General features: G+C 40.0%; 1 protein-coding gene and 1 pseudogene across 2 annotated transcripts in view; both read left to right on the forward strand.

Annotated features, from left to right (window-relative positions):
* LOC136830686 (uncharacterized) overlaps positions 1 to 7,417 on the forward strand; it is a 112,848-nt gene extending 105,431 nt beyond the window's left edge. For both annotated transcript variants that reach the window (XM_067090388.1, XM_067090398.1), the window contains 4 exons: positions 3,580 to 3,853; positions 4,291 to 5,027; positions 5,534 to 5,692; positions 6,963 to 7,417. In XM_067090388.1, coding sequence (XP_066946489.1) covers positions 3,589 to 3,853; positions 4,291 to 5,027; positions 5,534 to 5,692; positions 6,963 to 7,073 — 1,272 coding nt within the window. In that variant the 5' untranslated portion in view covers positions 3,580 to 3,588 and the 3' untranslated portion in view covers positions 7,074 to 7,417. The remainder of the gene's footprint in view (positions 1 to 3,579; positions 3,854 to 4,290; positions 5,028 to 5,533; positions 5,693 to 6,962) is intronic.
* Positions 7,418 to 8,149: 732 nt separating this feature from the next.
* Positions 8,150 to 14,100, forward strand: LOC136836991 (piggyBac transposable element-derived protein 3-like; annotated as a pseudogene).
* Positions 14,101 to 25,000: the final 10,900 nt, after the last annotated feature.

Below are 25,000 nucleotides of genomic sequence, written 5' to 3' on the forward strand. Positions count from 1 at the left end.
GGAGTGGCTAAGATGAGGAGGGGCCCGACGTACTTAGGAACTGTGAGTCTACAAGCAGGTATCACTCCGCAGTCTCTTTTGTCCGTAATCCTGGCGTTACATCTTGGCGCAAGCAAGTATAAGTGTTCACTGTGGCACTTATTTCTCCACTGACTGTTTTCCAAGGATCACTTGCCTCTAGACCTACGTCAGGGCACTCTAGAGGAGGCTAAAGTAAGTCAAATCGTCCCATTGTTCAGGACATCCCAAGGGCAGACCCCAGGACAACCCCCAGATGGAGAGTGTTTCTACAGTATGTGACGTTTTTCCCCCGGGAACATTAACAGGAAAGAAGAAATTTCCGTTTCCTATTTTGGGTGGATCCAGTACGATGCGTCTTGGAGCATCTCTCATGTGCAACTTTGTGGGCGGCGGGGGGGGGGGGAAAGATAAGGGCAGGACATTTCGTTCTCTTTTGACATTTTAATCTGATTTATGGAAAAGGGACAGACGGTCAGTTCGAGAATGGTTGAGATAGGAAATTAGGTCATATTCGTCTGCGCCAAACAGCGAGGGACTCCCCTAAATCAAACATGTATTTGACTTAAAAAAAATGTAACATATTTACCTTGAGTAAGTCTTTCTGGGAAGGAATTATGTCGGATATATGTATATATATATATATATATATATATATATATATATATATATATATATATATATATATATATATATATATATATATATATATTATATATATATATATATATATATATATATATATATATATATATATATATATATATACATATATATAATATACACATATATATATATATATATATATATATATATATATATATATATATATATATATATATATATATATATATATATATATACAGTATGTACATGTATATGTTTATACATGTGAATATATTACACACATATATATATACCCTTGGAATAACTTACACCAAAACGGAATTATGTATAAGTTAATGTGCCTTTCAGTTCTAAAACAAAACTGAAAGGCATAGGTTTGAACTCTGGCTAACGTAGATGGACTTGTCACATATAATTCCCTTTGAATGTGTATTATTCCCGAGGTAAAGTGAATTTGACATAAAGAATTACTTGTGGCTTAACATTTGAATGCATATAAGAAGGCTTCACGCAGTCAAACATGCTGAAGGCTTATAGCATTCCTTACGTGATATCTAGAAGCCAACACATTTAGGCGTTTCCTTTTTCCTGTAAAAGTTAGAGTAATCGAAGATCCTACCGCATTAGGGTAGCTGAAAGAGAAAAGAATGACCTTTCTTGAGGTGTCATTAATCATCTTGATGCTATCCTGGAATAAGAATTTTCATTTTAGTGTGTGTGTTTTTTTACCTCCTACTGCGGGACGAAATCAAATATGATTCGTCTTCTAAAACACGTTTTTTTTTTTTAATGATATGGTATATTTAGGGGAAGACAGTCTTCCTAACAAACCTGACCATGCATAAACAGTTGTGTGCTAAAGAAACTAATATTTTTCCGAAATTGGTGAAAACACCACTCAAAATAACATCTTCCGTTCTCCCATACAATGTATATAAGTATATATATATATATATATATATATATATATATATATATATATATATATATATATATATATATATATATATATGTATATGTATATATATATATCTGCTTATACATATACATACATACATATATATACATATATATATATATACATATACATATACATATACATATACATATAGCATGCGAGAACTTTCTGAAAAATAATGGTTTCTTCAGCACACAAATATTTATGCATGGTCGAGGTTTATGCGGGAGGACTGTCTCCCCATATCATTGGAAAAGCAGTTTAGAAAATCACATCTGATTTCGTCCCTCATCGAAAACTCAAAGGAAATACTAAAATAAAAACACCATACCAGGATAGCGTTAAGATGATTAATGAATCCTCAAGAAAGACCATTCTTTTCCTCTTTCAGCAACCGCAATATGGCAGGATCTTCGATACTCTAACTTTTACGGGAAAAAGAAGACGCCTAATGGCATTATTTTTATTATTATTATTATTATTATTATTATTATTATTATTATTATTATTGGTAATAGATTCACAATTTCGTGAAAAACAATCTCTGTAATAAAAATCCACAATTATATAATAAATATATTACTATGTAAAATAAACCAAGGACTTTCGAACACTTGAACGGTGTTCCTCGTCAGTGCTAACGTTAGCACTGATGAGGAACGCCGTTCAAGTGTTCAAAAGTCTTTGGTTGTTTTACATAGTAATATATTTACTATATAATTGTGGATTATTATTATTATTATTATTATTATTATTATTATTATTATTATTATTATTATTATTATTATTCAGGAGATGAAACCTGTTCATATAGAACAAGCCCACTGGGGTCATATATTGACTAGAAATTCAAGCTTCCACAGAATATGGTGTTCATTAGGAAAAATTTCAATAAGCATTAGACATGCTTCACTGGAAAAAAACCTTTCGACGGTAAGAGACGCACATGAAAATTCTGACATTTTTAATCATATAAGTAACACCAATTGCAGTGTAAACTTGGGCGCATCACAGATTGTTTACAGAAGTGCGTGTTGTTTCTGAGGTCAGAAACCCGAAGCGGCTTTTATTAACCAGACAATTAACAAGAACCTGTCACGAGAGTCAGGGAAACTGTGTTAGATCAACCTGCTTTTTAGATCTTATTCTAAATAATGATCGCTCTTTTTTTTCCGTGTTTAGTCGTAACCTAAGAAATCTGTGTGTTAATTGCCTGTCATTGCTAACAAAACCATTTTTTATTCATGGTGTGGATTTACGACCTGTGAAGTAACGCGCTTTCATTCTCCATTTTCTTTGAATTATGGACATTCTGACCTCAGGTATATATATATATATATATATATATATATATATATATATATATATATATATATATATATATATATATATATATATATATATATATACACATATATGTGTGTGTATTTTTGTCACATCACCGTGACATTTTTCATATATCTAAACATTAAGCTACAAATATTATTTAATATCCAATTCGCTCTACCTCCGAAGTAACACCGAAGGGGGTTATAATTGATAAGTGATAGTCACCTGATGAATTCGAACCAACCACGGTCACTATCTCTAACTCCAGTGGGCGCTAGACTGCCACTATCACCTATCAATTATAATTCCCCCTCGGTATTATTTTCGAGGTAGGGCGAATTGGATATTGAATAACGTTTGAAGCTTAATTTATATATATATATATATATATATAATGTTATATATATATATATATATATATATATATATATATATATATATATATATATATATATGTGTGTATGTGTGTGCGCGTATGTCTATATACAAGTTCATATTAATTTCTAATACACATCAAACGAAACTGTTCAAAACAGTTCAAAACGCGTACCAGACTTCGATTATTATGCTAACGATACTGCTTAGGGCATTCTCACCCGCCTGTAGGTAAACAACATCACCCTTCTAAAATGTCAATTATCCGACAGATCCCAACCATGTCAACAGTTGCCCCAGTAACCAATGCCAGGGTTATCTCCACCCCGTGCCCAAGTGGGGGCGTGGCCCAGGCGTGGTCAAGGAAGATTCCGTCCAAACAGCTGCTCCTCCGGTCGCTGGAAGTCCTCGGGTGGATCCTAGGTCACTCGCCGGGGTCCTTCCGTTTCAGGAACGAGAAGACAGTGTTCACCTACAAGACGTTCCATACTGCGTATTGCGTATTAATCACATGCATTGTAACTGCTGTTCAGGTGTACTATTTAGGTGAGTCAGTGTTCATTTGATGTTCTGGATATCCGCTTACTGTCCCCATTTACTTGGCGTGGTTCTCTTTCGCGCCTGATATTACAAGGTAAAAATATAATTTTCTCTTTAATCGTTTTTGCTCTTCTAAGAATAAACTGTTGTCATGTTCTGACCAGTTTTTTTAATAAAACGAAAAACAGATCTCTAACGCGCAGCCTTTTCAGATATCCAAAAATTCCGTCTAGTTTGATACTCCCAGGTTTTATAACACCCATTTGTTGCAGAAAGTTTTTTTTATTATAATATAATTACTTATAAAATACCATGCAAACAGCTTAACTTACCAGAATGTTAAATAACCTGTATAACTGTTTATTTTGCAGCATATAAAATACCATGAAAACAGCTTAACTTAGCAGAATGTTAAATAACCTGTATATCTGTTTATTTTGCAGCATCGCCAAATACCACTCCCGTGAAACTGGACACTGCAACGAACGTGGCCGCTGTCACTCCACACTACATGGACGTCTTCTTCTATTACTTGCTGGCGGCCTTTAATCTGTACCACGCTCCTAATATAAAATCTGTTTTCGATGACATATACAGAATGGGAAGGACAACAAAACCCCCTTCGCTCCTGAAACAATTTTTGACCCTTTCCGTGTGGGTCGCTTACTCTGGGATAACAATTGCTCGCACCATCGTACTGTCGGTCCAGCTCTTTGCAGTTGAGAAGACCACCTTTAATTTCGGCGACTTCATTGTCCCTTTCATTAGCACTTACATTAAAATCTACATAACGTGGGCGCTGGATATATACATTTTGATTTGTCTGAGCCTATATGAACGCATGATTCAGCTACGAACCCTAATGATCGACGTCCTAACACCACAGAGAGAAGGCTACTGGAGTCAGTTAGACCTACATGTGATCGAGGGTGTCATGGACCAACACAAAAACTTCAGTCTGCAAGTTACTCGATTTTTCGAGACTATGTCATCAGCCCTTTTCGTTTTAGTCGCCTCTTACTTCATCAACACGGCTTTCGGCCTGCAGACATTCCTGACGAACATTACGTTGATTGAGGGCTTCTTCAAACCCATGGCACTGGTGGAAATCTGCTTCCTCTTGTTTCACTTCTTACTCATTTCCTCTGCTTGCTACGTCACAAGTTCTATATCTGATGAGGTAGGTTGGATGACTGGAATTCAGATTAGAGGTAATAAACAAATATAATTTTTTCATGTAAAAATTTCTGTTATTTATCAACATTCAGTCAAATTTACATGTTTGCAGTTGATTACAGAATACATGAAGCACACTTTCGGGGAAAAACCTTGCAAATAACCCAAACGTAATTTTAAAAAATCACAGAATTTTATAGCTACCAGTAACTGTATAAACCATCCCACAAAAAAACTGTTCTGAATACGCTACGCTTTTAGTGTTTTGATGCAGGCCATTAGAACCTCATGAATGATCGTAGAATGACTACTTCTCGGCCTAAAGCATACTGTAGTCAAATCCTAGAATCTGAGCTGGCAAGTAAACATCCACTGATCCTTTCCCTAAAGGAAATTTGGTCAGTTACACATTCACTATCTTCTGTCATTTCTCTTTTACATTTGCAACATGATTTATATAATTTATTTTTCTAAATATATTTCTTTGTTTACGTTCTTATCACCTTACAGTGGTGTGGCGTAGGACAGGAGGTAACTGGAGTTCCTCTGTGTCGAGTATCAGATCGGATCAGAGTACAGTTACTAACCTTCATTCAACGGCTTCCCCACCAAGCACCTGTGGTGACTGGCGCTGGATTCTTTGTCATCTCAAAATCAATGCTTCTTACGGTAATTCTTTTTGTGATTATAAATTAAAAGCTTTTTAAGGTCTCAATGCATAATGATGATGATTACGCAGGAGAGTATAATGATCTGCAAGGTCTATTTTCAGCTGAATCACAAGAGGAGTGTATGTAGTATATATTTTTGTTAACAAAAATAGCATTAGATTGAAAGATGACTTCCATTTTAGTAAAATTTAGTTGTATAATAACTTCATGGTGAAGCTGTGGATTAGAGAAAAAGATAAGAGCAACATTCCTTGGATTTTGTAGCTGAAATAAATTCCCGACAAAAACACGGTGACATATTTCATAACATGGGAACTGAGGTGTAGATGGCAGGAAGTTGTTTGGTGACTGTTGTTTATATTTTATTTTTCTACGCTAACCTCGTTCGAACGAATTTCAATATTATGATATTGATTATAAAAAAAAAAAAAAGTCCAAGCATTGAAAAGCTTCCTTCTTGGGGAGATCCCGGGATTTTCTCACGTTTTTCTATTTTTCTTCATGCTTGGGATAGTTAACGAAATCAAATTGCTTACTTCACCATCAAGTTCATTGTTTCTAATTAGATGGCGCACTTCCTGAAACGGTAAGTCAAGGCCAAAGAACAAAAGTGCATAATAAATAAGTTAAAAGCCACAATATTGTATATGAGCGACTGTATTTTTCAAAATATAAAAAGGTTAAAAAAGGGAGCTTTCGACCGTTTGCACAACGGTCCTCTTCGGCCAACGTTTTTTGATTTTGAAAAATACTGTACAGTCGCTCATATACATTATTGCGGCTTTTTACTTACTTATTATTTCCGGTCACAGTATACTGATGCACCATAGATAAGTGCATAAATTCGTATAAGAGAGAAGTTGGATGGATTATTATAACACGAACCGAAGTAGACAAAACAAAACGAAAGACTGTAATACTGCAAACTCCATCTATTTTGAAGATGTATTCTTGGGATAGGTAGACTTGGAATCATTACAATTTATTCTCTAAAAACTAGTTCGAACTACTGTCATCTCATCTCTCTCTCTCTCTCTCTCTCTCTCTCTCTCTCTCTCTCTCTCTCTCTCTCTCTCTATATATATATATATATATATATATATATATATATATATATATATATATATATATATATATATATATATATATATATATATCATCATCCCCTAGAGCTTAGGTAATTATCTTGATAACCCTTAACTATAAAACCACATTTTACTTTTTATTATTTGATTTGAAAGTGACTCACATTATTTGTTCTTTTTCAGATGATGAACTTCATAGCCACTTACATTATCTTCATGGTTCAAGTTTTCACACGTCTGAACCTAGAGTATTACCTCCATTCCATGTCTTATTCTAGGTACCTGCAATGGTAATTTGATCACGGCAGTGGCCTCGAGTGTGTCACAATGTCTTAAATATGAATGCTTAATGTTTGTGAGAAAATATGACTTGTATCAACGAAACATTTTCAAACCCCGAGGAACAAAGTAAGACTTATAATTTGCGTGTGATTAATTATGTCCGTTAATTATTATGTCAGTCAGTGTTCTCACGTCAATGGAAAAGGTTTCTTTATAGATACTCTGTGTTCTCACGTCAGTGGAGATTATAAATACTCTATTAGTTGTTAGTTACTATGGAAAAAAATCATTTCCCTGTCTTCGTATTTCACAGGAAAAGTGTTTTATATAAATCTGAGAACGACGAATAAACAACGTTCCTGAAATTCCCTGCAGTGTATCTTTATGATTATCCTATTCCAGTTTCGTATGAATGACGGTATTTTAATACAGTGGGACACAACAATGCTCAATACATGTGTTTACGAAGGCTTCCTATACCTTGATAGTCATACAGACATGGCACAGACGCGCACAAGCACACACAAACACACACACACACACACACACACACACACACACACACACACACAGACGTCAAGTGCTTAAGTCGACGGGAGATTCTTATGTATATTTATTAAGTATACGATGCGTATCAGAAGCTCTTAAAATAGTTCAGCCGAGGATGAAAACACCATCTACATTGATAATATGATTATTATCGTAACGTTGCCTAATCCATTATTGTAGAATTTTCATTTTTAGGCAACGTAATTTTTCTTGATAATTGACCATTTTTTTATTTGCCCTATATTAACAATGCTAATTTTGTCTCTCCCATTTGGTTTCAATTTCTTCAGATAAAGTTTCGTAAATGAATTAATCAGCAAAAGAAATCTGTATCAGAAGGGTTTGTAGAGGTCATGTTAAATTGCTATAGAATTTTCTTTCTTTAAATGTGATTATCGTACGTTTGACAGTTACCTCTTTTACCGGCACTAAAAAAAATAACAGGCTCGAAGAAACTGAAAATAACATGCGTCTGTTTGTTATAAAATCACTTAGGTTTCCTGAAAAATGCCAAGTAATCTCTTCGTTCTCCGTCAACGATGACACGACGTAGTAGGGTAAGTGAAGCGTCAGCATCGATTAGCTTATGCTTCCTCCATCAGCAACTTACTTCAGGTGAGTGATATCATTAGCCGAGTTATTACCCCTGATCGATATCTGAGATACGTGAACTGGCATTTGTAGTTATGATGTTGGGGCTTAAAATGCGCCCAAAGCCGGATGACTCCATAGACCAAGTTCTTTCTGTACTAGGAAAGTACTGGCATTTGCTGACACGGTAGTATTAGATATTCTATAATTAATCAACTTATGAAAACCCTCAGAAGAACTGAAAATGCGTAAGGAACGGCGAGCCATAAGTAAAAATTATATATATATAAAAAAATAAACATTATCCAAATGCTTTAAAACAATCGGTGACTCATCCCTCAGTTATGGAAATTGTAGAACGAGCTGGACAAAAGGTGTGTATGAATACTGTACAGGCGCACGCACCGCAGAGTGTAAACCAGCACAAGCCCGCTGCCGGTAAGCTCAGTAAACCAGTTCTGTCCGGCAACAAAAAGATTTGCCTGTTAAAAGATTAAAGGCAAAACGCGAAACGCGTAGCGGTGTCTTAAAGGCTACAAGGACGACGATCGATAGCTGACAGTCCCTGGCTGTCTCCATCTGGATTAGCAACGGCGCTGCAAGAAAGGTAATTAGTCTATCAAACTGCTGTCCTTGGGGGATGCTCGGCAGAGTATTGGGTGTAAAATGTCGTCCATATTTTGGTAAAGTTCTTGGAAGAGATCGTGTGTTTATAGTCGGGAATTTGTTATTCTTACCCGACGCCCTCGTTTCCTATTGATTGCGGGAAAGGCATTTCGTGTAGCTGTAGTTTAGGTTGTCACGTTCTCACGGTATTTAAGAAGGTTCTAGGTCATCCTAACGTTACGCGAGGACAGAATCACAATATGTCCTTTTGATGAACAGTTTAAGCTATGTGCATGCTAGCTTTTATGTAAACCTTGGGTTAAAGGTCCATTAGTTTATACAATCGTTCTGTTACTTTCGTTGGGTTGCATTTATTGTCTTCAACGTCTTACGGTCGTCTATTGGTCAAGTGGCTTGCTCTCACACAACAAAAGAGGAATTTTTATACTTTCCGGCATGCATCAGTTGGTGAGCTATCATACCTTTTGAATATTCAACTTTTTCGTTATTTGACATTTTTACAACTGAATTTGAATAGCTAATAACGTAGGTTATACCAGCTTACAAGTTGTATCCCTTTACTGCCTTAAGGACATTTTAGTCCTCTTTTGATTCTATGGTCATAAACCTGTTAATTTTTAGTCTAGGATGTTGTGCACCTGACTGGACATTTCTGTCCTCTTTATGCTATCAGGGTTGCCAACCTTTGCAAGTCAAACAATGCCAAATGGACCATCATATAATGCCAAATTTCATGTTTCAATACCAAATTAGGAAAATACATATTATTTAAGTGAGGGGAAGAGATTGTATGAAAATTTATTAACCCCTTTATTGCGGAATCGTATAAAAGTAGCATTAACATTTGAAGGTTAGTTAGTTATAAATGATTTGTTTAACCAGACCTCTGAACTCTTTTATAACATTTGAAGGAAGATCAGTAAAGCGTCTATTATTAAAGTTAAATATTGTATTGTAAACAAAATCCCAGCTTATAAACGAGGATTATTTAAAACTATGACATATGGTGATATAAGAAGGATGGAGCTACTTACCATTGTTGGGATGATTTTTCTTTTCTTATTTGTTTTGGGTGACACGAATCAACATAGGGCATCCAAATTTTCATCATCAGCATCCCTTGCTGCCCTTTTATGTTCATACATGTCCCGTGAAAATCTTCCCAACATTTTTTTAATATCAAATTTTACGATTTTTAATACCAGAATACCAAATTTCGTTTTTCAGTACCAAACACATTTTTCAATACCAATTTTTAATTAATTTGGTATTGATATATACTGGTTGGCAACCTGCAAAGCAGTCGCCAAATGGCAGTGTAGTAGAAAACTTTGTAAAGTGACCGAACATTGTTGGGACTCCATCAAGCCTAAGTTTCTGAGAAGAATGGAACCTAAACCAGATAAGATATAAACTCAAATTTATGTACACCAGGAACATTTAGAGAGTAAATATATAATATATATATATATATATATATATATATATATATATATATATATATATATATATATATATATATAATATACAAGACTATGTGAACTTTTTACAAAATGACTTTTGGCCTGTTAGGAATACCTCTTTCTATAAGGGGACTTATATGTCCTCTTCGTCATAGCACCAGATATTTATGAGGATACATATTAAAACTGCGTTTTTTAGTGTTTTTGTTTCTTTTATTTGCTGTAGGGTATTATATGAAAATTGTAAATGGAAGATATGGTAGCCTAACCTGACCAACCTAACCTAAAGAAGCCTAGCTAAGCCAAACTTACCCTAAACCCTAATCTAACCCAAAAACCTAACCTAATGTAACCTAGCTTAGCCTAAGTTATATAAGCTAAACTAAACTAACCTAAACTAAACCAGCCTAACCTCTGAACCAAACCTAGGTAATTCGGTAAAATTTTATAAGTTGCCAATATAAAATAATACCATGTAACCTAGGGGTGTTTACTGGTTACAATTTTGCCATATTAGCTATGGAGGGGGGTGGGGGACTGGTATTGTCTTACCTTGTAAGTCGTAATTTGATGAAAAGGTCATTTAAAAATGTAGGTTACAATTTCATATCGTGTATTGGCAACTTATAAAATAATACTGTAACGGTAATTCTAAGCCGTAGTTCCGCGGTGAGCTAGACTATGGCAATTGACGTTTTCCTATATTATTTTACTTGCCTTACAAGAATTTAAAGTAATATTTTGTCAGCTGGCTGTAACTAAACTGTAATTGACCTTTGAAGATTACACTACCGACAGTGTAGATCTAAGCTGCCCTTCCGCAGCGAGCCCCCCATCCCCCTCCATAGCTAATATGGCAAAATTGTAACCAGTAAACACTCCTAAAAATACCAACCTAACGTACCGTAGGGTGTTTACTGGTTGCAACTTTGCCGTATTAGCTATGGAGGGGGTTGGTGGGCTCGCCGTGGAATGCTGGCTTAGACCTACCCCAGGTTAGGTAATTCAAGTCGTGTAATCTTCAAAGGTCAGTTACAGTTTAGTTGCAGCCGGCCGACAAAATATTACTTTAAATTCTTGTAAAGCAAGTAAAATTACATAGAAAAACGTCAATTGCCATAGTCTAGCTCGCCACGGACAGCCGGCTTAGAATTACCCAAACCTACACTAACCTAACCAAGTCTAGCCTAATCTGACTTTTTTTTTCTACTTTGACCCCTGTTATGTTTTGCTTATTTTACCTTGATATAATTTGCTGCTATTGATATCAGTTAAAAAGAAGGTAGATCTAATCCGGCTGTCTGCAGTGAGCTAGGCTATGGCAGTTGACGTTTTTATATAGAACTTTACCTTCTGAACAAGAATTTAAAGTAATATTTTGGTGGTCAAATGAATTAAGCTGTAAATTACCTTAGAACTGTAGCCGATGGTAAAGGGAACCAGTTGGGAATAGGGGTTTTGGGTGTGGTAAAACCCTTTCGAGAATAGCTAACAGTAAGGGGGACCCGTTGGGAATTCGGGATTTTGGGTCAGGTAAATAACGTGGGAAAAGGTTTGGGTACCTTATTGTTGTATTTTTCCTGTTATATATGTCATTTGGAGCACGAAAAACAAGCATAAAAAGAAGGGCGTATAAATGGATAGCAGGAGCCATTCCAAAGGAACTTTTCATTCATTACTAGTACTGCTGATTCTAAGCCTTAACATGCATGCGCTAGCTTTTGGTTCACCACTCAGCAGCTGCCGGTTTTCTGTACTTAGCGAGAGCTGCAAGATACTGGCAATTGACATTTTCCTGTGTTATTTTACTTGCTGAACAAGAATTTAAAGCAATTACGTCTTGCCAGAGCATACGAGCTTGCCAGGAGTCTTAAAAAGTGCAGATAAGGCGCGCAGCGCCGTTCTGCCACAGCGGCCTATAGACGCCACCCAAGTTGAAAGTGGGAATGGTAATGTTTTGTTTCCTGTTTCCGAAAGCTTTGAATAGTGTGCAGTGGAGCTAGACTGTGGCAGTTGACGTTTTTCTGTGTTATTTTACTTGCTTTACAAGAGTTTAAGGTAATATTTTGCCGGTCGGCTGCTGCTAAACTGTAATTTACCCTTGAGCTGTGTGTGACACACTGTAAAAAAAAAAGTGAAGTTTTCAAGGGTCAATTACATTTTAGTTACAGCTGACCGCCAAAATATTATTTTAAATTCTTGTTCAGCAGGTAAAATAACATAGGAAAACGTCAATTGCCATAGGCTAGCTTGCCATAGGCTAGCTCACTGTAGAACAGCGCAACCTTTACTCCATTCAAAATAAAACAAATAAACCTTCAAGAGTTGAATCAAGAAGAGCTAGAACAATGGCTAGGAACCTCTCTTTATATGCCAATAAGTAAAATTCCAAATACCAGGCTTCACTGGTCAGGGATGGATGAGACAGTGGCTTCAGTAATGAATAGGGATAGGTGGGAGCAAATCAAAGCAAACTTACATCTTGTTGACAATACAAGTAAGGACAACACTGACAAAGTATTCAAAGTTGATCATCTGAGAGCAGAATTTCAGAAGATGCCTATGACAGAAAATCTTTGTGTAGATGAGGAGGTGGTCCCCTTCAAAGGACATTCATCAATGAAGCAGTATAATCTAAGAAAACCACATAAATGGGGTATAAAATATTCATTTTAGCTGATAGCAAAGGGATGGTGTATGATTTTATGCCATACACTGGCAAAATAGAACCTGTGAACAAGCCTGATGTTCCGGATCTCAAAGCAAGTTCAAATTCAGTTCTTCATCTTGCTCTAAGTATACCTTGCATGAAGAACCACAAATTGTATTTTGACAATTGGTTTACTTCACTACCTCTCATTGAACATCTTGCTTCTAGGGGGATATGGTGCTGTGGCACAGTGCAACAAAGAAGATTACCAGGTTTAGCATTTGAGTCAGATAAACAGCTTATAACAAAAGGTCGGGGTTCTTATGACAAATGGGATGCTAATATTGGAGGCACTGCCATTTCAGCTGTAAAGTGGTTAGACACAAAGTCAGTATGCTAGTGTCATGTTTTTCAACATCATGGCCAGTAGATAAGTGTGCACTAGATATGACAATAGGATCAAAGATACTGTTGAGGTTCCAAGACCCTTTATGGTCACAGATTACAACAAAAACAAGGGAGGCGTGGATTTGCATGACCGATTAATTTCTTACTATAGGATGGCCTTTAGAGCAAAGAAATACTATCATAGATTAATTTTTCACTTGATAGATATGACTGCAGTACAATGTTGGCTATTGTACAGACGCTCGGCAATTGAATTAGGAGTTCCTAACAGTAAACAGAGCACACACTGTGAGTTCAAGATCAGACTTTCCAAATCCCTGATGTATAGTGAAAAAAAAAGAGGAAGGCCTGCAGGTTCTGTAGAAGCTACTTTTGCCAAGAAGAAGAAAAAAGGTAAAGCAACTAAGAAAATTCCTGATAAAGATATTAGACTTGACCGAGGGACATGTAAACTGCCTGGGTGTAAGGGGAAAGTAAGTATGTATTGCATCAAGTGTGAAGTACACTTGTGCTGCGATGCTAAGAGGAACTGTTTCCTTGATTTCCTTACCAAATAAAGGAATAGCCTCACAAGAATTTTTTTTTGGGGGTGGGGGGTTCAGTACCATTACATATTTTTTGGCAGTTATGATCATAGAAAGAATATTTCTTTAATTTTTCATGTCAACCACTTGATTTTCCTCCTTTTTTTTAAGAAAAAAAGAAATACTCACTTTTCTTTAGAAAATGACATTTTGTCTCCAAGCAGTCATGCGCCTGAGAGGACTTTTTAATACTCTTTTATAAAAAAAACTATTATGAACAAATATATTGAAATGTTATGGTTATTTATTTGGCCCCTAATAAGTAAGATAAATGTAGTTTAGATTATTTTTTGAAATCGGAAAAAATTCAGGCAGTAAAGGGTTAATCATTACTTAACGAACTTGTTATATTACATGAATATTTTTGTTTATTGAGAAATTTTAAATAATCTGTCGTATATGTGGACGTTTTCTTTAGTTGTTAATTATCTAAGTGCTGTAAAAAGATGAGCTAATGACGCGTTTCAAAGAATAGTAATTATTTTATTGAGTGTTGGTACAATGACCCTACACAATGAACTTTTAGGGTCTCTAATATTTTTGGACATGCTAACCAAAAACCTTAAATCCGAATATGAGATTAAAATGAAGAAACTGCGTGGTGGTTGAGTGCTAAACCCGTTGTCATTCATAATCCTACTATAGGTCGAGTCCTTGAATGGAGGGCATGGCGTCAGAACACTGAACGACTATCCGTAACACCTCTTTGAATTTTTGCTTGGCAGAAGAATTTTGTGATTCCTTCATATTTTTCCCGACTTCGGATTCTAGATTTTTAGCGGAAAACTCCTCAACAAATATCACAGAATCTCCAGGTTAATCCACTTGTTTTGTTAGAGGTCATTTTTTTAAGGGGCCAAAGCAGTTTTGCTTTATCCTGTTTCTCGTTTTTTATATTGAAGGTTCATGCCGCCTGACTAACCAACTTTATAAGGTTACTGCATGGTCCAAGGCTAGGAGAATTTGCCACAAAAAAAAGTAGCATTTAATCTGCTCTGGTCCAAATGAAGCCAGATTTCATTTTTGTTATAATTATTTTCAGATAATCTTAGATTGCACAAAGGCTTTATAATTAGTGGTTACTAATTTATTATCTGCATTCTTTTTAACAATTGCTTTTAATCAAATTCCTTGTATTTGTTCACAAGATGGAAATCTCCTTGGGAAAAAAATTCAGCGCATCTTTCCTAGGAAATTTTATCATACATGTCTTTTTGCCATGATGATATTATTCTCTGTTATTTATAAAGCTTCAAAGAATATTGTTGTGAAACTGAACCACAACGCACTGTTTCTTGCTGGTGTGAAGCTTCAAGGAAAGTCAGGAGTGAAAGACTGATTCTTTATTATTCTCGACAGGTGCTTATAAGACAAAAAGCGGATGGAAAGGTAGCGGGCGACCCGAGGCACCCCGCTGCATCCATACATGATTTGTGTTTTCTGAAAAGCATAAAAATACGTACAACATTTGTTACATGCACATAAAAGGTAGATATACATATCGGGGGCAGAAAGGCCATACAATGATGCATAAGATGAAGTACACAAAGAATCTGAAATACAGATGAAATACATGATGTGATTAATGTACATCTGAAAAGGGAAACACAAGGAAAGAGAGGCGCGATTCGTCGCCCTTACAAATACTCCCGCCCCCCCAGGACAATAATTAGAGGAGCAATTATTGGATGGATCAATATTAATCATGGAGGCGCTGAGGCCATCAGAGTGGGCCCATGCTTCTGGAGAACTGTGGGCATGGGGTAGAGCTGACACCTGGGGATGGCTGGATGCATTTTCTGGGCAGCCCTGGGCCCCACTTTGGTGGGGAAGCAGGTGCGCCTGCAGGCAGGTATTGCAGGGAACTCTGGGCACCTGCCTACTTCTTCGCAAACTTCACTGTCTAACAGGAATGCGGGTTTCAGCTGGCCTGCCTGATAACTTGGTGGGGCCCCCTGTAGGGCCTGGTTAAGGGCGGCCGACGAGCGTCCACCCTGATGAAGACGTAGGTGCAAGAGTGTAAGGTGGGTGGGCTGTAGGTGATGGTTCTGTCAGTGAAGGTCTTGTGGCAGGGCGTGAACCTCTGTGCAAGTTCCTTCAACCTTGGGAGCGGGGTGTCGGTAGAATTTTCCCGGTACGGCCAGAGGTTCCCTGTAGACTTTCTCAGCAGGGAAAGCATCGCCATTTGCTTTTGGTGCGGTGCGGAGGCACAGCAGGACCCAGGGCAACTGTTCCTTCCACCTCTCATCGGTGCAGCTTGCCATGAGAGCTGCTTTAAGAGAGCGGTGTGCCCTCTCGACCATGCTGTTCGCTGGGGGGTTGTATGCTGTTGTGCTCTGTAGAGTTTTACCCATCAGACGTGCCAAGGAGACCCAGAGCTCTGACAGGAAGGCACGTTCCCTGTCCGTAGTGATGCTGTCTGGCACTCCGAAGCGGCTTATCCAACTGGAGAGGAGGGCCTCTGCACATGATTTTGTTGATGTTTCATCCATGGGGGTTGCTTCGGGCCAGCTGGTGGAACAGTCTGTGATCGTCAGGAGGTATCTGCCCCTCCGCCCCCCCCCTGACTGCGGAAGGGGCCTGACGACGTCAATGTGGATGTGGCCGAAGCGCAGACGAGGCTCAGGAAAATCGCCGATCCCAGATTCAGTGTGCCGGGATGTTTTGCTCGTCTGGCACGGAATGCAGCTCCTCGCCTACTGGTGGGACGTCCTTGTTGAATACGTGCCAGACGAACTTGTCAGTCATGAGGCGTGCCGTTGTGCGCCCCGATGGCTGGGAGATACCGTGGATGATGTCGAACATTTGTTTTCTCCTCGATGTGGGCACCAGAGGGTGTGGGCGGCCTGCGCTGGTGTCACAGAGGAGAGTTGTGTCTGAGTTTGCTAAGGGCACGTCTTCCCATTTGAGAGCCATCACTACTGTCTTGTAGTCCGCCATCTCTGGATCTGCTGCTTGTTCCCTTGCGAGGTCTTCGTAGTCGATGCCGAGGTGAAGGGAATTGATCTCTACTCTTGACAGAGCATCGCCCACTGGGTTTTTCTTGCCAGGGACGTAGTTGATGGTGCAACCGAACTCGGAGATGGTGTTCAGGTGCCGCTGTTGCCTTGCAGACCAGGCATCCCCGTTTTGCAAATGCGTGAACCAAGGATTTGTGGTCTGTTAGGATTGTGAATTTGGTTCCCTCCAGCAGGTACTTGAAGTGCCTCACAGCCTGATAGATAGCCAGCAGCTCTCTGTTGAAGGGGCTGTAGCGGGTCTCAGCTGGCGAGTACTTGCAGCTGAAGAAGGCCAAGGGCTGGGGCGTGCCGTTCACCTGTTGCTCGAGTACTGCACCGCAGGCAATGTTGCTGGCGTCTGTTGTCAATCTGAGAGCAACAGAGGTGTTGTGGTGAGTTAAGGTGGTGGCACTGGAGAGGGCCCTTTTCGTCTGGATGAATGCCTGCTGCTGCGGAGCTTCTCATGTTAGTGTTTTCGGTTTCCCCTTCAAGATTGACTTCAGGGGGTACATGATGTGGGTGACATCTGGGATGAAGCGCCGGTAGTAGTTTGCCATCCCAAGAAACTCCTGAATGGCCTTGATGGTTTGTGGTTCCGGGAAATTTAGAGGCCGTGGGGCGCACTCCTGTTGGGGAAATCTTGTGGCCCAGGAAGTCTACTTTCTCTTTTCCCGAAGATGCACTTGTTGAACCTGACAACTCATCCGCTGTCCTGCAGGCGTTTCATGATGGCGTGGACGTGGCAAAGGTGTTCCTACGGGGACCTGGAAAAAAATAGGATGTTGTCGACGTAGCAGATGCAGAAGGGCAGATCTCCCAAGATGGTGTCCATCAGGCGCTGGAAAGTGGCGCCTGCATTCCTGAGACTAAAAGTGGAATAGAAAAATGTGTAGCTCCCGAAGGGCATGATGATGGCGGTCTTTGGGACGTCGTCGGGATATTACAGGGACTTGGAAGTACGACTTCAGTAGATCCATCTTGGAGAAAATTTTGGCTCCGTGGAGGGCGCCTGTCAGGTCTTGCATATTAGGAAGGGGGTCATGGTCTGGTGTTGTTAACAAATTCAGGCACCGATAGTCCCCGCAGGGCCTCCAGGAACCATCGGATTTCTTTACCATGTGGAAAGGGGACGCCCATGGTCTTGATGCCTTTTTACAGACGCCCATGTGTTCCATTTCTGCGAAAGCCCTTTTGGCATCTTCTAACTTCTGGGGGGACAGACGTTGGAACTTGGCATGGGTTGGTGGGCCCGTCGTGGTGATGTGGTGGAAGATGCCGTGCTTTGCCAAAGCCCCAGGTGACTGGCGTAGTTCTGGTTTGAACGCATCCGGGAATTACTGTAGGAGGGACGTGTAGCTGTTGGTGGCTGTGGAGCAGATGGTGGGCATCCCCGGTCCGGTGGAGAGCTGACGGGAATGACATGTTCCTGTGTCGAGGAGGTGTTGTCTGGCGACATCAACTAGAAGTCCTTGGTGCCCTAGGAAATCCGTGCCCAGCAGAGGGAACTTAACATCCGCTATGATGAAAAGCCAGTGGTATCTGCGCCCCAGGATTGAGATAGCCCGGGTCATTGTGCTGTGCGGGAGGGTAGTGAGTCAGGTATTTTTTCTAAACCTTCCCTGGTTGGCAGGAAAACCAACTGCATTGCCCCCGTATCAACCAGCAGGCAGTGTTTAGAGATAACGTCTGTGATGAAAAACCCTGCTGGGCGGTGGGAGTTGGGTTTCGTGGCCACAGCTGTTACTTGTGGCCGCCTTTGCCATTTTTTGTGAAAGAACAGGGAGGCCTGCAGGTTCTGGCATTGGTCCCGAACTTTCAATGATAGAAACACCATGTCGGGTTTGGCCATGTCTTGTGCTTTCTGAATAGCAGTTTCATCTTATAAACAGCGTTTATGTCTCCGTCGTCGCCATCTTCCTCCGACAGGTTGCAAGCTCCCAGGGCAGCGCTGTATGTCGGGGCCTTGGTGGCCTTGTATAGTTTCTGGGCGTCGTCGACCAAGGCATCCATGTCCAGGTTCTCTGCATCCCTTATCTGGCGCCAAACTCTGCGTGAGGCGCTGAAGGAAGATTGCTTTTGTCAGGTCAGTTGTTCTTTTCTTCCCATTCTCATCGCGACCTGGGAGTTACTAACCCACGCAGCTGGTCCCAGGCTTCCCTGGGTGATGCATCTCCAAGGGGCTGGGATAACAGGTTGAATGCGCACTGCACTATCTCGGACACAGGCATGGAGTAGGAATTCAGCAGTTTGTTTTTTAAGTCTGTGCATGTAACTTCGTCTGGTTGCGTGTCCAGCCAGGGGGAGATTCTATTGAATACTTCTTCTGGGAGCGCCATCATGACTATGTCTGATTTTGTAGCATCGTCTGAGATGCGCGTCTGCGCGCCAGAACCATGATGTCGTGCTTTGGCGTAAGAACGGGAAGTTTGACCGTGTCTAGCTTTGTTGGTGAGAGCGGTGTGCAGACGATGCTCGTGGGTTCGCACTGAGGTTCAACTTCTGACATCTTAACTTCTCACACACCAAAACGCGGGAAAATGCGCCGTATTGAGTCCATTAATGGTGCTGATTTGTTTGAGAGGTCGAACGAAGTGCCAAAATGTGCCCTTTTGGGTACGCTGAATTTAGTCCATTAATGGCACGGTTTCTGCCAGGTAGGGTGCTATCAGAGGCCTAAACTTTACGCCGTAGTTAGTCCATTAAAGGCTTTCTGATGGTAGGGTGTGGCCGTAGTTAGTCCGTTAATGGCTGGGCTAAAACCATGCTACCTGTCCCTGACCTGGGGTCACCAGTGTGAGGCTTCAAGACAAGTCAGGAGTGAAAGACTGATTCTTTATTGTTCTCGACAGGTGTTTATAAGACAAAAAGTGGACGGAAAGGTAGCGGGCGACCCGAGGCCCCCTGCTGTGTCTATACATGATTTGTGTTTTCTGACAAGCATAAAAATATGTACAACATTTGTTACATGGCATATAAAAGGTAGATATACATATCAGCAGAAAGGCTGTACAGTGATGCATAAGATGAGGTACACAATGAATCTGAAATAAAGACAGATAAAATACATTGTGATTAATGTACATCTGAAAAGGGAAACAAGGAAAGAGAGGAACGATTTGTCGCCCTTACACTGGTGTTATTAGCTCTATGATTGCAAAGGATGATGAGAACATCTACAGTCTAGGGAAGGCTCAATGAGACTACAGTTTTTAAAATGTTGACTTAAAAAACTACTTTATTTACACAATTGTTTACATACAAGTACTCATCACTAATGGATACATGATCACAATAGAATTCTCCCAGCCAAATAATATCACAATAGCAAAGCGAATCACACAGCACGTGAAGCCGACACAGACTTCGCTACGTTACTCAAGTTATCAATTACCACACTCGAATAGAAAGGAAATTCACCTTAAATATTTACTACCGGTTTGAAATAACTTGCAATTAAACCTTGGTGGACACATTTACAGAATTCAATTACGGTACTTATCCTACCTTACTTGTGGTACCGTAGGACGGGTGATATAACAAGAGCCTCATAGTGCTTACAATTTTTGCAAGTTATCTCTATGATGTCCTGTATCAGAGAGCCGGTCATCTGAGCCTGCTCCTACTCTTTATAGTAATTCGAGGAGGGCGGGAAGGTTCTCCAGCTGTGCCAATTTGTGTGTTAGAATGCCTTATCCAACAAGGCTCAAATTTCACATACTTACTTAATACTGATGAAGTTACTTAGAAAAAATGAGATTCACTCTCACCGGTGCTTCGTTAATTAGCATTCAATGATGCATAATTGCTACTTTCCCACCCACTGGACACGTGCAAGTAGCACACCAGCGCTGTCCAGACGAGATCGAGGTACGTTCATCCGGTCCCATGTGCAATCAGGAAAGACAACGTGATTTTTGGCTCCCAGGGCCCCTACAAGGTGGTGAAATGCTTCATTTTTCACCACAAATATAAAGACTAGTAAGTGACATAATTTGATAAAGAAATTTAATAGTATCAAAAGGCATTCACCTGGATTGTTAGTTATTGCTATTTGATTGTAGTTACCCCAGAAGTATTCAGTAACACTTTGTAAATTACAACTTAGTATCCGAGTGCTGTGCACAGGGACCACCATTAGCCCAGATGGACAAAAGGCTTTTTATGGATTGTGACTTCTAGCAAGTATTTACATGTCTAATGAAGAGTCTCTGAAGAGTCTTAGGGACTACACAAATGGACACCCAATATTCCGAGCTGCAGTGTCTCTAGGAGCATTTCTTAAACATTCTGACTTCATCAGATCTGATGATAAAAAAGTAGTGCAATGTGGAGTCATAAGCAGGTTCATTAGATTTGAAGACAAAGAAACTAGAGCACCAAGGAGATGCAAGGATAAACGTGCTTCCATTGGAGATTTTTGGAGTGTATGCATGGGGAGACTCCCTCTCAAGTAGAATGTGTCATCAACTGTTATTGTAGAACAACTGGCCCCTTCAAGAGGTAACTGCCCATTCATGCTTTATACTCCTTCAAAACCTGATAGATATGCATGTGAAGCATAAGGCAGGCATGTTTGGAATTCAGAAGAAATCTTGGCATAAAGATGAGTTAGCGGAATGTAAAAAGGGGAAATGTGCATTATTGCGAATTACAGAAGGCCTAAGAGGAAGAAATGCAATTCGTGATAATTTTTTCTAGCTTAGAGTTAGCCAAGGACTTGAAAATATGCACTCAAACTATTACTGGGACTTCCAGGAAAAACTGATAAGAAGCCCCCACAGAGTTCTTGAACCATAAAGGAAGAACAGATATTCCACCATGAAGGTTTCATTATTTCACGTTGCCCCAGAAAAGGGAAAACTGTGGTATTGTGGAGTAAGACACATTATTCTGTAACTTATAGTAAAAAGGGAGAAAAGAAACCCAATACAGTATAACTGAAAAATAAAATTCAACTACAGGCGGGATTGACATTCTAAACAAGCTTGTTGCGATTCAACAAAGCATCAAAGATATGGCCTATGTCATTATTTAATAACAAAAGATATTTCAGATTATAACGATCTTCAACTATGAGTGATAGTGCAGACTAACTGGAAGGTAAGTGCTACCTTCAAAAACAGAATATTCCTTCTTGAACTTGGACTGGCTATTATCATAAAAAAATGCTTTGCCAGGGACACCAATACATGGTGAGTTACTGAAGCCCATGATAGACGCTGCATAAAAGACGTCATTGTTATATGGACAAATATGACAAAAAGGTATCTGCAATCTGTTCTGTCATTCAAGCAAAACAGATTAACAACATTCAAGTGCCAAAACTACATCAGAATCATGTTAATCCCTACTCGGAGATAATGACTTAGCTGTACGCCCTGACAAATGTCATCAGGGTATCTCCACCACTCTAATTCCTGATTCATGAAGTATCAGCAAGTGATGTTCACCCCCTACACTCCTGAGTGTCATCCATCAGAAAATACCTTGCTTTAACCAGCACCAAAGAACTACAGGAATGCATGGGGTTGGTTAACTACTAAAACTAACTCCTCCCAGAAATTGCATAAACCATGCCTGCCCCCCACCTTCTATGATACCCTCAGAATAAACAACAAGATTTTCAACTGGGCATTGCTCAATGCAATATCTTCTAAGCCACCATGGATGCCTTGGCATGCATAATCATGCTGCCATTCCCTGACCCATAAGGCCAGACTTGCTTCCACAGTGACCATAAGCTATGTTACAGTGGGCACTGTAATAACCAGTGAAGCAACTCAATCTTTAGGTTTCTTCAGCAAGAAACTAATCCTAGCCTTGATGGTTTTCCTCAACGTAGATTATAGTTAGGTCACCTATATATTGATAATGTGGACCCCTACCCCCATCCAACAGACGCAGATACATCTTCGCAGTAACAGAAAGATCTGCAAGATGGATGGATGCAATACTGATGTCAAAAGCAAGTGACACACCTGTGCTTAGGCATTCCTTGATGGTTGAGTCAGCCATTTCAGCTTTCCCAGTGTTGTGATGTTCAATAAGGACAAGCATTTGCCTCCAGGGTATGGACCCCTGTAACCAAATTAATAAGGGTGAAATTTTACTACCCCACCACATACAACCTAACTGCCAACAGCATGGCAGAAAGGACCCAACAATCTCTCAAGGCTGTCTTCATAACCAGATTCAATGTTCCAAAGTGGGATTAACAATTACCCTGGGTCCCCCTTGAGTTACTTACAATGGCCAAAGAAGGAAGTAGTATTCAATTTGGTATTCAGTTATATCATCTGCACGTCCAGGGAATTTTTTTCCTTATTAGCAATACCAACCAACAAAAGACAGATCAAGATAGACTTCACAAAACATTGCCTGTGTAAAAAACAAGCATACAAAATTACAAAGAAGCAGTATATCCCCAAGGGCTCATAATGTCTGTTCATATTTCTTAGCCAAAACACCCACAAACCCCCTCTAAGTACCCCACATGGGTGCCAACCCAGTCCTCAAACACAAATAAGTTGTTCAAAACACAAATACATGGGGAAGAAGTACTGGGTCCCAATTAATAGGCTGAAACCAGCATACTTTGAAGATGACGACCTACCCCTCACCAGTGAACCCATTCAAATCCAGCCACCAAGAAGGCTCAGTCTGTGACAGAACTAAATGTATCAAAACAACCTAGTACTTTATCAGTACCTCAAAAATTCAACAACCTATTAAGGATGTGGAGCAGTTGTCTGCTCCACACACACATACTATCCCTTTGTACAATATTTCAATTAATTGCAAACTAGTACATTATCAGTGGTTTCGTTGAACAACAAAACCACATTAGTGGCATTCGTTGACAAACGAGGGAATTGTTTTTTCTCCTGTTTCATCTGTTGACATATGCAGGTACTCGAGTGTTCTATGGCGCACTCGACAGCTCAATTAGCCATATGCATTCCTGGTGGGGATGTATTGGTAGGTGAGCTTGGCCTCGGGTTTGAGTGATTGGGATGGAATGCGCTGTTCGCTCCTTTCTTCACAAGGATTCAAGAAGGGACTGCTCGACTGAGAGATCCCTACCGTCTTTCTGTTGCCTCCCTGCACAACAAAGTCGGTAGTTTTTCTTACTCCTTTGTACCAGACCCAGGGGCCGCTAGGATGAAGTTATGCTGTCTTTTTGGGAAAAAATCGATATCTATGTTTTCCCTCCGTATTTGTTTGTTTTGCTAGGGTTTCACAACCATTGCTCACCCCGAGTTACAGACAAATGCTGGAAGACTCGCTTTTCGCCCGCCCTGATAGCTCTGCTTCTGAGGCATCGAGAAGAGTTCTGTTTGACCCAACCTCCTGTAGCAGCTACACAAGAAGCAGTTCTTCAGGCAGTACATCCCTGTGTGTTCAGGACTTGGAGACCTTCCAGCTTTCCTTGCATGCATAGGCGTTCTCGCCGAGCAGCAACGGATTTAGCTGGATATCTCTTGAAGTCCTCATCAACACTGTCCCAGGGACTGGATCCATCATCGCTGGTGGGTGTCATTGACGGAACTTCTTCTTGGGTCAGAGTCACTCTTTTAAGTCTGGACTTTCTTGTCTTCTCCGCCGAGGGTTGCTTCTCTCTCTTTCATTTGTGAAGAATGTAGGCCTTTGCAACCTAGTCTTCTGTCTGAAGTAGCCTTCTTCTTCTCAGGCGAGATATTTAGCTACTGATGAAGCTTCTTCGGTCTTGCTGTCCCAGGGAACTGTTCCCTGGGTGGCATGTGACTCTCGTTTAGGGTTCCTGTCCCGTGCTCTGCATGCGTCCTTATGAGAGTCGTCGGATAGAGATGCCCCCTCTTAGGACTATCTCTCATCTCGCTCCAGCCTTGGTGTAGAAGATGGAAGAACAGGTGAAGGGGATCATTACCTCAACTCCTCGGATGTCGTAGGTAGACTCCGAATCTGTCGGCATCTATTGTCGGGTTCGAGTCCTTTTTGTTCCCCTCCTCCTTGGACTTTCTATCGTTGATCCAGATCAGTTGTTACCTTGTCCTATTAGGGAACTGTGGTACTTTCCGAAAAGGCTCAA

The sequence above is a fragment of the Macrobrachium rosenbergii genome, chromosome 4 (genome assembly GCF_040412425.1).
Source record: "Macrobrachium rosenbergii isolate ZJJX-2024 chromosome 4, ASM4041242v1, whole genome shotgun sequence".
NCBI lineage: Eukaryota > Metazoa > Arthropoda > Malacostraca > Decapoda > Palaemonidae > Macrobrachium > Macrobrachium rosenbergii.